This window comes from Microtus pennsylvanicus, chromosome 6 (genome assembly GCF_037038515.1).
Source record: "Microtus pennsylvanicus isolate mMicPen1 chromosome 6, mMicPen1.hap1, whole genome shotgun sequence".
Taxonomy (NCBI): Eukaryota; Metazoa; Chordata; class Mammalia; order Rodentia; family Cricetidae; genus Microtus; species Microtus pennsylvanicus.
In genome coordinates, this window is record NC_134584.1 from 72,317,620 (window position 1) to 72,331,768 (window position 14,149).

Here is a 14,149-nt window from a genome sequence, read left to right on the forward strand (position 1 = left end):
TTTTAAACACAAAGCCATAGCCTGGCTGACAACTGCAGTTAGTGGAACAGTTAGCCCAGAACGGCAGAAGCCCAAAAAGCAAGGTTTGGACATTTAGAGACTTTCCCAGAACTATGGACTTTGGTGGATTAGGTCTTTGTCTTCATCTTGGTGGGCGTTTTTCTCCCTGCTGTGCGGCACAGCCTGAAGGGCACTTTCAGCATGAAGCCTGCTGCAGTTTCTACATCAGTGGACCTTCCTTCCCATCATTCCTTTTGTCTGTGCACACTGTGTTTGTTGTGTATTGAACACCTGTGCAATAGCTTTTCCTTTTTTAATTAAGATTTTATTGTTATTTACATTATTTTTGCTTGTGTGTATAAGATGTGTGAACACGTGTGGAGGCCATAGAACAACACTGTATGGTAGGCTCTGTCCCCCACTTTCACATGGGATCTAGGCATGAACTCCATTTTAAGACTTTCACAGAAAACACTGCTCGATCCCCTGAGCACTCTCTGCAACCTTCAGATCTTTTTCAGTTGGTACCTTATGTTTTCCAAGTAAAGGCCTTATCTGCAAGCATTATTTTACATAGCAAATCTATTTGCAAACTGTATATGAAAGCTTTCTTCAGAGCCTTCCCCTTTATTTTACTTGTTCACTGGATTCGGATTAGCTTATATTTGTAGTCATTTATAAATTTCTGAGATATTTCATTTAATACATGTCTATCTTATAGTCACAAACTCACATGAAAATATACCTTAATATGATCTCAAAGTATCTTAATATGACATTAAGGTTCAGTAAAAATACAGAATCTACCTCCCAGTGTCTCCTGACTGAGACTAATGATCATCAACTCGCTCACGTGTAAGTGTGCATACTAATAGCACGAGCAAAGCCTATAGAACAGCGGCTTAGAGAGAGGTCCTGTATGAAGTACTTCACCTCATTCTCCTCAGACCCTCCAAGACAAGGCATTAAAAACTTACCAAGAAGCCATGTGTGGTGGCACACACTTTTGGTCCCAGCATTTGGTAGGCTTAACTCAGGCAGATCTCCAACTTCAAGGCCATCCTGGTCTACAGAGCTAGTTCCAAGACAGTCAGCACTCTACAGGGAAATCCTATCTCAAAAAAGAAAAAAAAAAGAAAAGAAAGAAAAAGAAAGGCATAATTGTATGTGTGTGTGTTGCCTGCTTATCCCTGGTGCTCTTGGACAGAAGGCAGCTTTAGATCACCTGGAACTGGAATTACAGACAGTTGTGAGCTGCCATTTTAATGCTAGAAACTGAACTTGGGTCCTCTGGAAGAGTACATAGTTCTCTTAACAACTGCGTCATTTCATTTCTCTAGCCCCTGCCATTGAAAGGCTAATTTTAATAGTTTTATTTTTTATGAATGTGTGTGTGCATGTGCACGCATGCACATGCAGAAATCTGTGCAGGTCAGAGGACAATCTTTGGAGTCAGTTCTCTGCCTTCACCACAAAGGTCCCCAAAGATGAAACCCAGGTCATTGAGCTTAGTAACAAACACCTTTACCCACGGAGATATCTTGCCGTTCTGGCACTGTTGGGAGCTGTTGGGGGCTGTGGACCCCCAGACCCTGAATTCCCTGCAAACAACTTGTTTTCCTCTGCTCTGAGCAGGCTGCAGCCGCTCTGAGCGTGAGACCCTGATGGCAGGCTGGTGGGCCTGCAGCTGAAGACCCCGAGAGCTGGGGCGAGGCCAGAGCCCTATATAAGTTGCCCCTGAGCACAATAAACTTGGCACTCTTGTATCAAGGATGACCCGTGGCCTCGTGTCTCTGTCTGTCTGTGTGCATGTGATTTTAAGTCTCCAGGCCAGTTCCTGGCTCAAGTAATTTGTCCTGTGGTGCAGGGGCTACAGGACTGTCAGTTTATACATGGCACTATTGAATTTTCAGGACAATTTAATTCAAAATGGAATCAAAGCACAAAAAAAAAAAAAACCTTTAGCCGGGCGGTGGTGGCGCACGCCTTTAATCCCAGCACTTGGGAGGCAGAGGCAGGTGGATCTCTGTGAGTTCGAGGCCAGCCTGCTCTACAAGAGCTAGTTCCAGGACAGGAACCAAAAGCTACGGAGAAACCCTGTCTCCAAAAAAAAAAACAAAAAAAAACAAAAAAAACAAAAAAAAAAACCTTTAGCATCAAGACAATTACTAGTGTCAGAATCTGAGAGGAATTGACAATAATTCAAAGCTAAACTAGAATAACGTTGGGTTTTTTTATTTTCTTTTTCTCTCTATTGAGACAGTACCTCACTGTAAAGCTCCTGCTGCCTGGAACTCACTATGTAGACCATGCTGACCCCAAATTCACAAGTCCTAGCACCACCTGGGGCTCTGGCAGGCTCGGAAACTGACCACTTCAGCTTCTGAACCTGGTGATTTTGTATCTTCAAAGGGACAAGAGTCATAGCAGAATCCTTTGTTACCTTGATGGTGTGAAAAAACATGAGATTATGCTTGGTCTGCTGAAATGTCAAGGTATTGACCCCAGCAAGGTTTCCTTAGAAGAGAAGGACATCTCCAGTCATTCATCGTAGCATGAATTCTAACTGGTCTTAATAAATAAACCCCAGAGTTCATCTAGGGGTTTATTTAGAAGTTAATACTGAAAGATCAGAGAAGAACAGCAACCAACCACTAGAGGGTCCTTACCTCTACCAATGCTCAGACCAAATGGGCGATCCTGTCTCTACAAATCCTCAGACTGCACTGAGCTCCTGTCTCTTCCTACCTTATATTCCTCTCTCCACCCAGCCATTTCACTCCTGCCTCCACCTCCCTAGTGCTGGGATCCCAAGTGCTACATCACCTTTGAGTGATCTCTGTTTCTCTTTGAAACAGATTCAATCTCACGTAGCCCAGGGTAGCCTTGAACTCACAGAGACCCTTCTGCCTCTGTTTACTGAGTGCTGGGATTAAAGGTGTGCGCCACCACTGCCTGGCCTCCATGGCTAACTAGTGCGTCTCTGCACTCTGATCTTCAGGCAAGCTTCATTTGTTAAAGCACAAACAAACTATCCCTACAATTCATCACTGTCTAGGTTCCACTCTCCTTTTTGAAACTGTCCACAGGTTAGGACGACAGCACCACCTGCACCTCTGAGCCCATCCAAAAGCTTTTCTAAATATCCAGCAACTTCTTTGATAGCTATTAGCATGTGTGATTGCACCTACCTTTTCCAGGTTCTGATCATTTCTCTGATTCTACAGCCAAGAGCCAAATAAATAGGTAGAAATGAACATCCCAGGGAAACTAGGTCACACGGGGAAAAACTACACTATACCAGATTAAAGATGCCAGTGAAATATTAGTTTGGTTAAGAAACCTCAATGGAGGCGCTGCAGGTCGTGCACAGGTTAAAATTCCTTCACCAAACAGTGGAGCATAGCACTCATGCAATTGATCAGAGAATTATCCCATGCCACTGCTACCCTGTTCACACACGAGACACGGTTCTTTCTAGCACTTCCTGCCCCCCACAAGGGCTGAGTGCATACAATGCATGTCCTAATACCCTGTTCGCTGTTTCATTACCACCAGGTATTAGGTGATATCAAAAATCTCCATGCAGGGAGAAGGTCAGGGTCAACTTGTCCCGTGGGTACTCTTTGACCACAACCAACTCTGGCAGCATGAGCAGCTCGAAAACAACTCTTTCTTTGTTTTTGGTTTTTTTTATCAATATTTTATCAAGTCTTTCTAAAGTTCTGTGGAATGCAGTTTCAGTGCTAGAATTTTGCTTTGTAATTTGTGAGAACATTCCCACAAACAGAATTTGAGAAATACTGAACTGGATTTGTAGGAGAGTCATTGGCTGTCCTACACTGTTCAGAAGGAAAGATTGGACTGCGTGGTGCACAGGAAAACGCCTTGGACAGACTCTGTGAGGAAAGAGTATGAAAATCAAATTAGGACTGAAAGTCTCCTCCATTTTTACTCTGCTGCTTTCTTCAAAGCCCCAGCAAAGACATTACCATCCACACACCCTCTGGTCTTCCTGGGGCTCCTCTGGATGATACTGGTACAAATAGAAAAGGCACCTACATGATACATTTATAGTCAAGACTAGAACTTTGCTCAAAGTTACCTGACATGCATTATATAGTTACTAATTCATCAGCTAAACACATATTTACTGATATCTATCATGTGTCCAGTCCAGCATGAGGCACTAGGTGTATAATGACTACAAATGTCTCCAGTCAAGGTGATAGACCTTAGGCATCGAGATCCCCACAGCAATGGGCAGGATGGTCTGTACCCTACCGAGCCCTCCTAACTCATGCCTCTGCAGATTGCAAACGTTGCTGCAGCCTAGGAAGCAGCAGACACCCACACCTCCCTGGCCCAAGACCAAGAAGTACAAGAAATTCGGCTTTCACGGTGATTAATGTGATGGGTGCACAAAAGACCAAATGATGCTTCCAGTGGGAAAACTGAAATTTGTTTGTGAAGCAGGGCTAAAAGCGGTAGCATTAAATCTAAACCATTTCCTGTGAGTTGGATTTCTTTTTAAAAAATTGGCCGCCGTAGCATTTTCTTAGTCACCTTTTCTCTAGGCTTTATTGGAGGCGTAGTCCCTCCTAGCAACCTCCCATCTGCTAGAAAACAGAATCAAGAGAAAGAGGAGCCTTGGCGACACATCCCTCGCTGATGGAGATACTAGGGGGACTCAATACGCGAAACATCATTTGTATAAAAGCCTATTAGAGCCCTTTTCAGACTAACAAAGTGAGGCGTACATCCCTGGAGGAGAGCCGCCGTCATCTGTGCTTCCAGTGAGTTTTGGAAAGCTGCAAACTTCTGCTGTTCCTAATTGCCAGGCAACAGTAAGGCCCTTGGTTCTTTCCAATTAAACCGTTCTCATTGCAGGCAAAGGAAGGCATGCCCCTACCAAAGATTCACCTAGTCAAAAAGATTCACTCTGCTCAAAAAGTCATTACTGCTGTTAGCAGCTGGGTGTAGTTCTGTAGTAGATTGCCTGCCTAGCATACGCTCTGCGCTGGTGCCCAGCTGGATTGGGAGTGGGGGGGGAAATGAGGAACCCTGCTGGGTTGCTTGCATCCTTGCATTTCTCTAGCAAGTGCGGACCTGTTGTCTTTACAAAATGTTTCTGGTTTTTCTTTTTTAAAAAAATAAAAAGTAGTATTTATAATTTTTTTTTCTGCTAGAAATCACTTTTTTAGCGGGGAGGACACTCTCAGTCAGGAGCTTCCTATCTCTTGTATTGCTTCAGGGATAACTTGAACTAGTCTCGGCAGAAGCCACACACGGAACTTTCTGTCTGGCTGTACGTTGCAGGGCAAGGTTTCCAGAGCCCAGCGGTGGCATCATGGATGAGCAGAAGCTTTGCTGGGATTGGAGGAGGGGGCGACATGTTGAGAAGGTGGAGAATAGTGATCATGTGTGTTCCTCGAATGTACAACCCACATTTGAGTGACAAATGACGAGGACAACTATAAAAACAATTAAGCACAATTCCACCCGAATCAATATCGCCCCGGATGCGTGTGTGTGTGTTTTTCCAACTAACTTTAGGAAGTCGGAGAGACCCAGCGGTGCGGCCTGTGAAACCTCTCAGCGCCTCCACTTTGGCATTTTAAGCGAGAACCGCCTTCAGCGGTTCCTCTCCTTCCTCCGGACTAAGGATGGAGGATTCCTTCAGCCCCTCAGCCCAGCCTCTGGCGCCTAACCTCTCCGTAGCCATCCTGCAGAGCTGGGATCTTAACCTGACTTCGGGGCAGGGGGCCTCTGTCCCAGGACCGCAGCCGCCGCCACACGGGCCACCCAACCACCCGGTCCACCTGGTCTTCATGGGAATCATCCTGGTGGCCGCGGTGGCGGGCAACACCACCGTGCTGTGTCGCCTGTGCGGCGGCAGCAGCCGGCTTTGGCCGGGTCCCAAGCGTCGCAAGATGGACTTCCTGCTGGTGCAGCTGGCAGCGGCCGACCTGTACGCGTGCGGGGGCACTGCGCTGTCGCAGCTGGCTTGGGAACTGTTGGGCGACCCGCGTCCCGCTCTGGGCGACCTGGCGTGCCGCTTCTCGCAGCTGCTTCAGGCATCCGGGCGGGGCGCCTCCGCCCACCTGGTGGCGCTCATCGCCCTCGAGCGCCAGCTCGCCGTGCGCCGTCCGCAGGGCCCGCAGCTGCCCGCGCGAGCCCTGGCTGCCCTGGGCTGGCTGCTGGCGCTGCTGCTGGCCCTGCCGCCGACTTTTGTGGTGCGCTGGGGCGCTCCCCCAGCTCGGGCCGCCAGCGCCTGGCCGGGGGAGCATCGCTGCTGGGGCATCTTCGCGCCTCTGCCGCGCTGGCATCTGCAGGTCTACGCTCTCTACGAAGCTGTCGTGGGCTTCGCGGCGCCGGTTGCTATCATGGGTATCTCTTGCGGCCACCTGCTGTGTGCATGGTGGCAGCGCGGGTCTCAGGCTCCGGTGGCTGGGGCACGCTGGTCCGCCAGTCCGGCCCGAGCCCCCTTGCCCAGTGCGCTGCCCCGCGCCAAGGTGCAGAGCCTGAAAATGAGTTTGTCGTTGGCGCTGCTCTTCGTGGGCTGCGAGCTGCCCTACTTCGCCTCCCGCTTGGCCGCCGCCTGGTCGTCGGGGCCTGCGGGTGACTGGGAGGTAGAGGGCCTAGCTGTGGCGATGCGCGTCGTGGAGGTGGCCAATAGCGCCCTCAACCCTTTCGTCTACCTCTTCTTCCAGGCGGGCGACTGCGGGCTCTGGCGGCGGCTACAGAGGCGCCTGGGAGTTGTGTGCTGTGTGCGGGAGGGAAAAGCCGAGATCAACGAGGGGGCTGGGGACCACCAGGCACTCCACCGCCACCGCTGGCCCCATCCCCACTATCACCACGCCCGGAGGGAGGAGCGGGACAAGGGCTGCCAGCGTCCACCCCCGCCGCGCCCCAGACCGCCGGCCTGCTCCTGTGAAAGTGCCTTCTAGGAACTGCTGCACAGACAGGTTTGTCACTGTGCCACAGCCTCCAGGCAACACCGGGAAGGTCGTAGGAGTCTGCCTAAATCACAGAGTGGAACCTCTGAAGCCGTCTGCTCTCTCCATGCCGTTGTATTTTCTTCTAAGGAGGACAAGTCTTTCACTTCCCTTTTGTTTTCTTCTCTCCAGTTCCTTTCATATTTGCCCATTTGGGGGAGACCAAACTTGAAAAGTTGTAAAAATCTATCCGAGTTCCAGAGTTATTATTTTTGCAATTCTCTTTTATACTCCCATTGTGTTCTAGATAAGACCCTTTATTTTAACTAAATTGTCAAATTTTCATTCGTCGCCGTGTTATGTTTTTAGTTATTTGGAACTGTGCTTAAATGAAGTGCACCTTTGGGGAGCAGCAAATTTGCCGCTCCTTCCAAGGGAAAAATCCCCATAACGCTCCTCCTGGGGAGTTTAGGAGGCCTACTCGCAATGCTGTAGAAAAGCTAATCGCGCTGCTCTTTCAGAAACAGAGCATTTGAAAAATAACATTTCCCACGGAGCCGTTAGAACATTTTTTAAACATGGTAATATGTTTTCTGGGAAGAAAAATCGGTGTGGCTTTTGCTTCCAGTCTAACTTCCACATCAATAAAAACTGAGTAAAGGAAAACAACATAAAGCTTCCCTGAGTCCTTTCCCAGCATGCTTGTAGAACGGGGCTGCTGTGCCCAGACCAGCGTCTATGCCTATCCACACTGAGCTTCTAAGGGCAAAGTCTTGAGCAAATTAGAGAAGAAAAAATATCAAGGCGATGAAAGATGTGAGAGGGTGGGGCTCGCTGTTCAAGTGTTAAGGAGACCGGCAGCAGAAAGCTCCAAGAGCTGCCTGTGTGGATAGAACTATTTAAAACAAACCCAGCTAGGGGTGGAGGCCCTGCCTGCAATCCCCGCCCTCTGCAGCAGGAGCACGGGCTCAAATCTGAGGCCGACATCCATTACATAAGGAGTTCTAGAGAAGTCTAGGCTACACTGTTACACTCTGTCTCAAACTAAACAAAACAAAGCCTAACTTATTTAGGTGGGTTGGTAAGAACTAAACCAAGGAACAGAGTTGATCTGTGACCACATCCTCTTAGCTGTCCTTGCTTCTGGGGGGAGTGGCAGCATTTATGAGCACCGTACCCATGTGCTCAGCATTTCACACAGCTTGGTTTCTTGACAAAAGCGAGCATGCCACTAAGAAGCAGAGGAGATGTGACGGATTAAAGCTTATTTATACAAGTAATGATCATTGAGGATTCGGTTTTAACATGTGCACTCAGTGAGGATTTGTTGCATAGCTTAGCATGAGTCAGGCATAGGTAGGTTACATAAAAGAGAAGCCAAAGGAAATAGACACTTAGTGTGGCTTGCATTTCTCCAGAATTCTTTTTCTTAGTGAATATACCAGCTCGGTCTACAGTAGGCCCTGTATGGGCTGGGGTCTGTCCTCCTTGGACATTTGGATCCTGGGGTTTAGCATCGTCTTCCCAGCTGAGAGCTGCCAAGGTGTTTCTCTGTGAGGACCCAGTAATGACTTCACCCAGCAAGAGTGTGTCCTTGCATCAGCACTCCATCATCTCCTCTACCAGCTTGCCCCCAGAGAGCCCTTTCTATAGCCCAAAGAAGTCTGTCCAAGGAAGATCTGGGCTCACTAATCCCAAAAGCATCTTCACCTTCTTAGTGACCTGGGAAGGCACTGCTAATGGAAGCCAGACCACCATTGTCGTACATGAGAACACGGATTTTTCTACCAAATCTTGGGGCAAATTTGACTCTGAATGTTTGATTTTTAATCTTCAAGTCTTTTCCACTGGAGGTCACCTATGAAAACCATGTCATAGTTTGGCCAAATTGACTCTCCAGTACGTTTCTCAAGGCCCCTCTGGGTCTCAGTGCTCTACCCAGAATGCTGGAAGTGAGAATGTTAGTATAATCTTTCTCTGTCCTCCCTCAGTTTCCTAGTCATTGTGATCCATGTAAAGGAGTTCAAGTGAGACACACAGTGTAGGGTAGAAGACAGATGGAGTTAATTACAAGATAAAGTGGGCTGTTTCTCAAGATGTGAAAGTGGACAGAGAGACCACTGTGGAAGAAAACACTCAAAGGATGAGACCGAACATCTCGGTGGCCTGGAAGATGACAGAGAAGGGAAAAGCTCTCAGGGTGTGAGAGTGGACAGTGGACAGAGATAATTGTGGAGGGAAACATTCTCAGGGTGTGAGAGTGGACAGTGGACAGAGATAATTGTGGAGGGAAACATTCTCAAGGGGTGAGAGTGGACAGTAGACATGAAGACCCGTGTTCCAACCTACATTTTCAGGCCTGCTTTATACAATGTCTTAAAGTTTCTGAAACAGACTACTTCTTGAAGGGCATCGTCTCATCCAGATGATTGACAGGCCTTTTAGACTAACTCTTGAGGTGGGGGAGGGAGTGCAATGATTAACTCTCAGGGGACAATGCAATATCAGTTGCATGTTTTTGTTTTTACCAGAAGTCCTTCCACTACATAATAACCTTATAATCTTCCTGGCAGTTTAGAATGCCATTTCTCCACCAGACACCGGAGATAAAACCTCCTGCTTTTACAAGGTGTTGACATAAAAGGAAGGATCAACCCTCAAGAACTTTCAAGTCTGCTAATATTTGGCTAGCAATGTGACAGCAGTCATGATTACAGCCCCTTCCTTCCAGCCCCTGGCCTACAGGGACTACCCTCCCCTGTTGAGTACCGGGAGAGTGAAAACTCAGAAGATTATGCCCTGGCTAAGGCCAGAGGACCTCTGGACACCCTTTCCTTCAGGTTTTCCTTCCTCTCTTTTCATCCTCCCCACCCTGCTGAGGATGTTATGGTCTGAAAAACACCAGGAATAGATCAGCCAAAGAGCAAATACAAGCTTCTGCACAAATCCAAGCGTTACTTTTATGTTTATTAATAGATATTTATTAACTAATTATCTTATGCTAGGAGATATGCTAAGCATTGGAAAAACTAAAATGAACACGACACTTTTGGCTCAAAGAGACAATATGGGCAGACGTAGGAGACAATCTAATATCACTGCAATAGCATATGTTTAGTAGGGGTCTGTTAGGAGCTGGGAGCACTGTAGGGGACTGTCTACAATCCTGGGAGAGTTGGTGTGTCCATTCTCTTCTCACCACTGGCTTGTGGTTTAGGGGATTTCAGTACACAAAGCAGGAAAGGTGTTTGGCCTTGGCAACAGGAGATGGCAGCAGGAGTGTGACTTATTCTTAGCAAGAGGCAAACAGCTCCATGTGGAGCCATGACTATTGTCTTGTCCTCTGTCTCAAGAGCTACACAACCTTCGTAAAACAGCATCACCTTGACAGTGGCTTAGGAGACCCTCGACGGTCAAAAACTAACCCTAACCTGGAAGTGGGGATGGCTCATCAGGAGGGAGGGCAATGTTGGGTGATTTGAATGGGAAATGTCCCTCACTGGCTCAGGTGTTGGAATACTTGCCCCACCCCCCGCCAACTGGTGTTTGGGGAAGTTATAGAAACTTTGGAAAGTAGGGTCTAGGAGGAGGTGGGACACTGGGGGAGGGTATGGGTTATAATTGTGTGCCTTCCCTGTTCTCCAACCACCACTTCATGCTTCCTCTATCCAACTTCAGCCACACCCATGCCTATGGTTCTCCACCATGCCTTCCCTGTCATAATGGACTATAGCCCAATCATGAGCCACAGTGAGTATTCGCTTCCTTGTTTTTGACTTGTATTGTGACACAAAAATGAGAAAAGTAACTAACACAGCAAAGTGTTCCAGACCAGGGGAGTAGCCCCGTTGGAGCATGGAGAAGACAGAGTTGAACAGAGAAGACAGCAGTTGCACTGCACGGTGTTAGGATGCCAGTGGGGCCTGACCTGCTGAACTATGTGGTAAAAGCAGACCTGGCCTTAGCTGGATAAAAAGATTTGTGCATAAGGCCAAGAAAACTAAAAGTAAACTTCAGAGAATTTAATCAGAGCTATAAAGGATCAAACACGAGCTGTGGAAAGGTTCTTCTGGTAACATCCTTAAGGGTAACTGAAAGGTCAGCACTTTATTGAAGCAGAGATCCATAGAAACTCAGAGAACCCTCAAAACAAGATTTGAAGTCTGGGATAATAAATTTCAGCTGGTTCAGTCAACATTTCTGCCCTCTTCAGTTTTTTAGGGAAAAAGATCAATGGACTCATCTTGCTTCAATCTTTCATCTCCCATGACAAGTCATCCAACAGTGGGCTGATGAACTCAGCTTTATAGTCACAGACTGTGATGGTAACTTTATGTGTCAACTTTAATCAGTTAAACGGTGCCCAGATGGCTGGAAAATAACATCCCAAGTGTGTTGGTGTGAGTCTCTCCAGGAGGGGCTAACCTTCCAAACAGTAGACTGTGTAAAAATGATCTCCCTCACAACTGTTAGCAGATATTATCCAGTCTATTAAGGACCTGTTTGAGTAAAGCCAAAAAAAATTATAGGAAAAGGGCAAATCAAACTACTGTCTCTTCTTGAATTGGGATAACATCTTTCTCTATTTTGGGATGGAAGCATTCCTGTCTTAGAGCACCCAGATCCTAGGATTGGCTCTCACAGCCCTCCCCAAAGCACATCTGATTCTCAGGCTTTGGCACTTAGAAGTGACACATAGCACAAGCTTTCTCACTCCTCTGGTTTCTACACACATACTATGGGATTGTCAACCTCCATAACTACAGACCAAATCTCAGAACAAAGTCTCTCTATATCATTGGGTTTTATTTCTCTGAAGAAACCCCATACCACAATTCCTCCTTTCCATCTTTCTATTCAGCAATCCTATACAGTAGACAAAACACTCAGGCCAGGTCCTCTGGAGGTTGTTAAATGCTTGCTTGATGCATTTTCAGGCATGGCGTTCAAATATAAGCATACCCTCTGGCTGTTCTTAGGGACATTTCTTAGAAGCCACCTAGCAGACTGTCCTATACAGTTCATTAGGACTGTATCATACGTGTTGGGTATTCTAAGAATTGCCAAAAGTCCTTTTCCCACATTCCAGACCCCACCCCACGTTCAGTGACTCAGTACCGGTGTTTCTGCTGTATTTGCCTTCTGCACATGCTCCATACCACCTATAAAGCCCACCATCACGAACTGTTCAGTCCCCAGCCTTGCTCAAAGGCAGCCATTTTGTGACCCACCCCTCAATAAATTCCTTGTGTGAGGTCTGTTGTGTGGTGTGATTTTTGTGGCATTCCCTGGCCCCTGATTACTGAGTTACTCTTTTTCCAAAACCATTTCAATGTGCCAATGCCTAGACCTGTAATTGCAAGAGAAATAAAGCCACCATTATTCGGTTGAGATAAAGAACAGTGGAGAGGAACTTCATGGGACAATGGATGAAAACAGTTTCTACATCAGAGAAGAGGAAATGATTATTAGGAAGACAAGCCTAAACTCTTTACATAAACCATAAAGGTGTTTTAAAAAAGATTGAGTCTCACTGTTCTAAGAGGAACTTTCAGGTGATTGCCAGCTACAGATTTTGAGAATTCCTCTACTAGGGTAGAAATATAGAATACCAACTACAAATAAACTATTCCCTAAATTTTGTAGATTTAGTTAAGACCAGTTCATACAGAGATGCTTTTAAGTGAGGAGTTTCCTCTAATTTTAACTAAATCTGAAATTGTAATGTAGATCTAAGCAACTCAGTGACTACTCCTGGAACCATTAATAGGTTAACAGAACTGAGGCACCCTGTTAGCATGGCCAGCTGTCAGTGTTGGACCCAGGAATTCAAGTTCTTTTTGAAAACCTAGAGATTTGGTTCTGCAATAGTGTGGTGGTCTGAATAAGAATGGCCTTCATAGGTTCAGCGATCTGAATCCTTGGTCACCAGGGAGTGGCACTATTTGAAAGGATTAGGAGGTATTGCCTTCTTGAAGGAAGTTTGACGCTGGGATTAGGCTTTGGGATTCAAAAACCCAAGCCAGTCTCAGTGTGTCCTTGTCTTTCTGCTTGTGCAGATCTAGATGTAGGACTCTTGGCTTTTTCTCCAGCACCACATCTGCTTGCATGCCACCTTGCTCTCTGCCATGATGACCATGAAATAACCTTCTGAAACTGTAAGCCAGACCCAATTAAATGCTTTTGTTTACAAAAGTTGCCATGAGAGCACTGACTGAGACACATAGTCAGGGGGACTTTGCTCTTCATGTTTCAACACTTGCTAAAATAAGACATTACTTACATCATACAGCAAAGCTAAACTAAGTGAAGTGACCTTGAAATTGTTCTCTTCTTAAGGTCACGCAAGAAGAATCACTAGAGGCAAAACTAGACTCACATATTTGGAGTCCAGAACAACCAAGTTGACCCCCTGAAATAAAGTAAAACCATCCTTTCTAGCCACTGATAGACTTTCACCAAACCACTGCATATGGGCCAGAGCTGCAGGACACCACGAGATTTTGTGCACATAGAAGGTTCCATGTCACCTCCAGAGTCCAGCAATGTGACAGCCTTGCCTTTATTAGAGGGATGTGAAGAATTCTATTCCTGTGGGGGAAAAGGAAGAAACTCACCACACAGCAGCATAGAACTAAGCAAAAATAAACCTACAATGTCACCACCGGGCAGTGGTGGTGCACGCCTTTAATCCCAGCACTTGGGAGGCAGAGGCAGGTGGATCTCTGTGAGTTTGAGACCAGCCTGGTCTACAAGAGCTAGTTCCAGGACAGGCTCCAAAACCACAGAGAAACCCTGTCTCAAAACGCCAACAAAAAAAAAAAACAAAAAAAAAACAAGATGTAAAAAACAAACTGGTGTGCCAGTTAGCACATAGCCAGTGATTAGCCATAAATCGTATGTAAAAATAGAAGAGCTTGGCTTATTTGTGAAGAAAAACAGTGCTCAATGGTGTTTTCTTCTTAGGTTACTTCTTACAAAGCGAAAGAAGTTAGAAAATGTGTTTTTCTGTTCTGTTCTTAAAAATGTTCTCACTGGATCACAGGAAACTTTCACATTAAAAGTGAGAGCTCTGATAAAAGTCAGCAAACTGGGAGCAGGTGGTTTAGTGAGGGGGCCCAGAACTCACATCCACATAGTAACAAAGAGAATTCGGGGACTTTGCTTTGCTTTTTCTTTACCAAGTGCTATGGAATAGAACCCCGGGCCTC

The 14,149-nt window shown here is 46.5% G+C and overlaps 1 protein-coding gene across 1 annotated transcript; it reads left to right on the plus strand.

Moving 5' to 3' along the window:
- The first annotated feature begins 5,538 nt into the window (after positions 1 to 5,538).
- On the plus strand, positions 5,539 to 7,592 carry Gpr150 (G protein-coupled receptor 150). The gene has a single exon (XM_075977870.1). The coding sequence runs from the start codon at positions 5,667 to 5,669 to the stop codon at positions 6,948 to 6,950; it is 1,284 nt and encodes a 427-aa protein (XP_075833985.1). The 5' UTR covers positions 5,539 to 5,666; the 3' UTR covers positions 6,951 to 7,592.
- Positions 7,593 to 14,149: the final 6,557 nt, after the last annotated feature.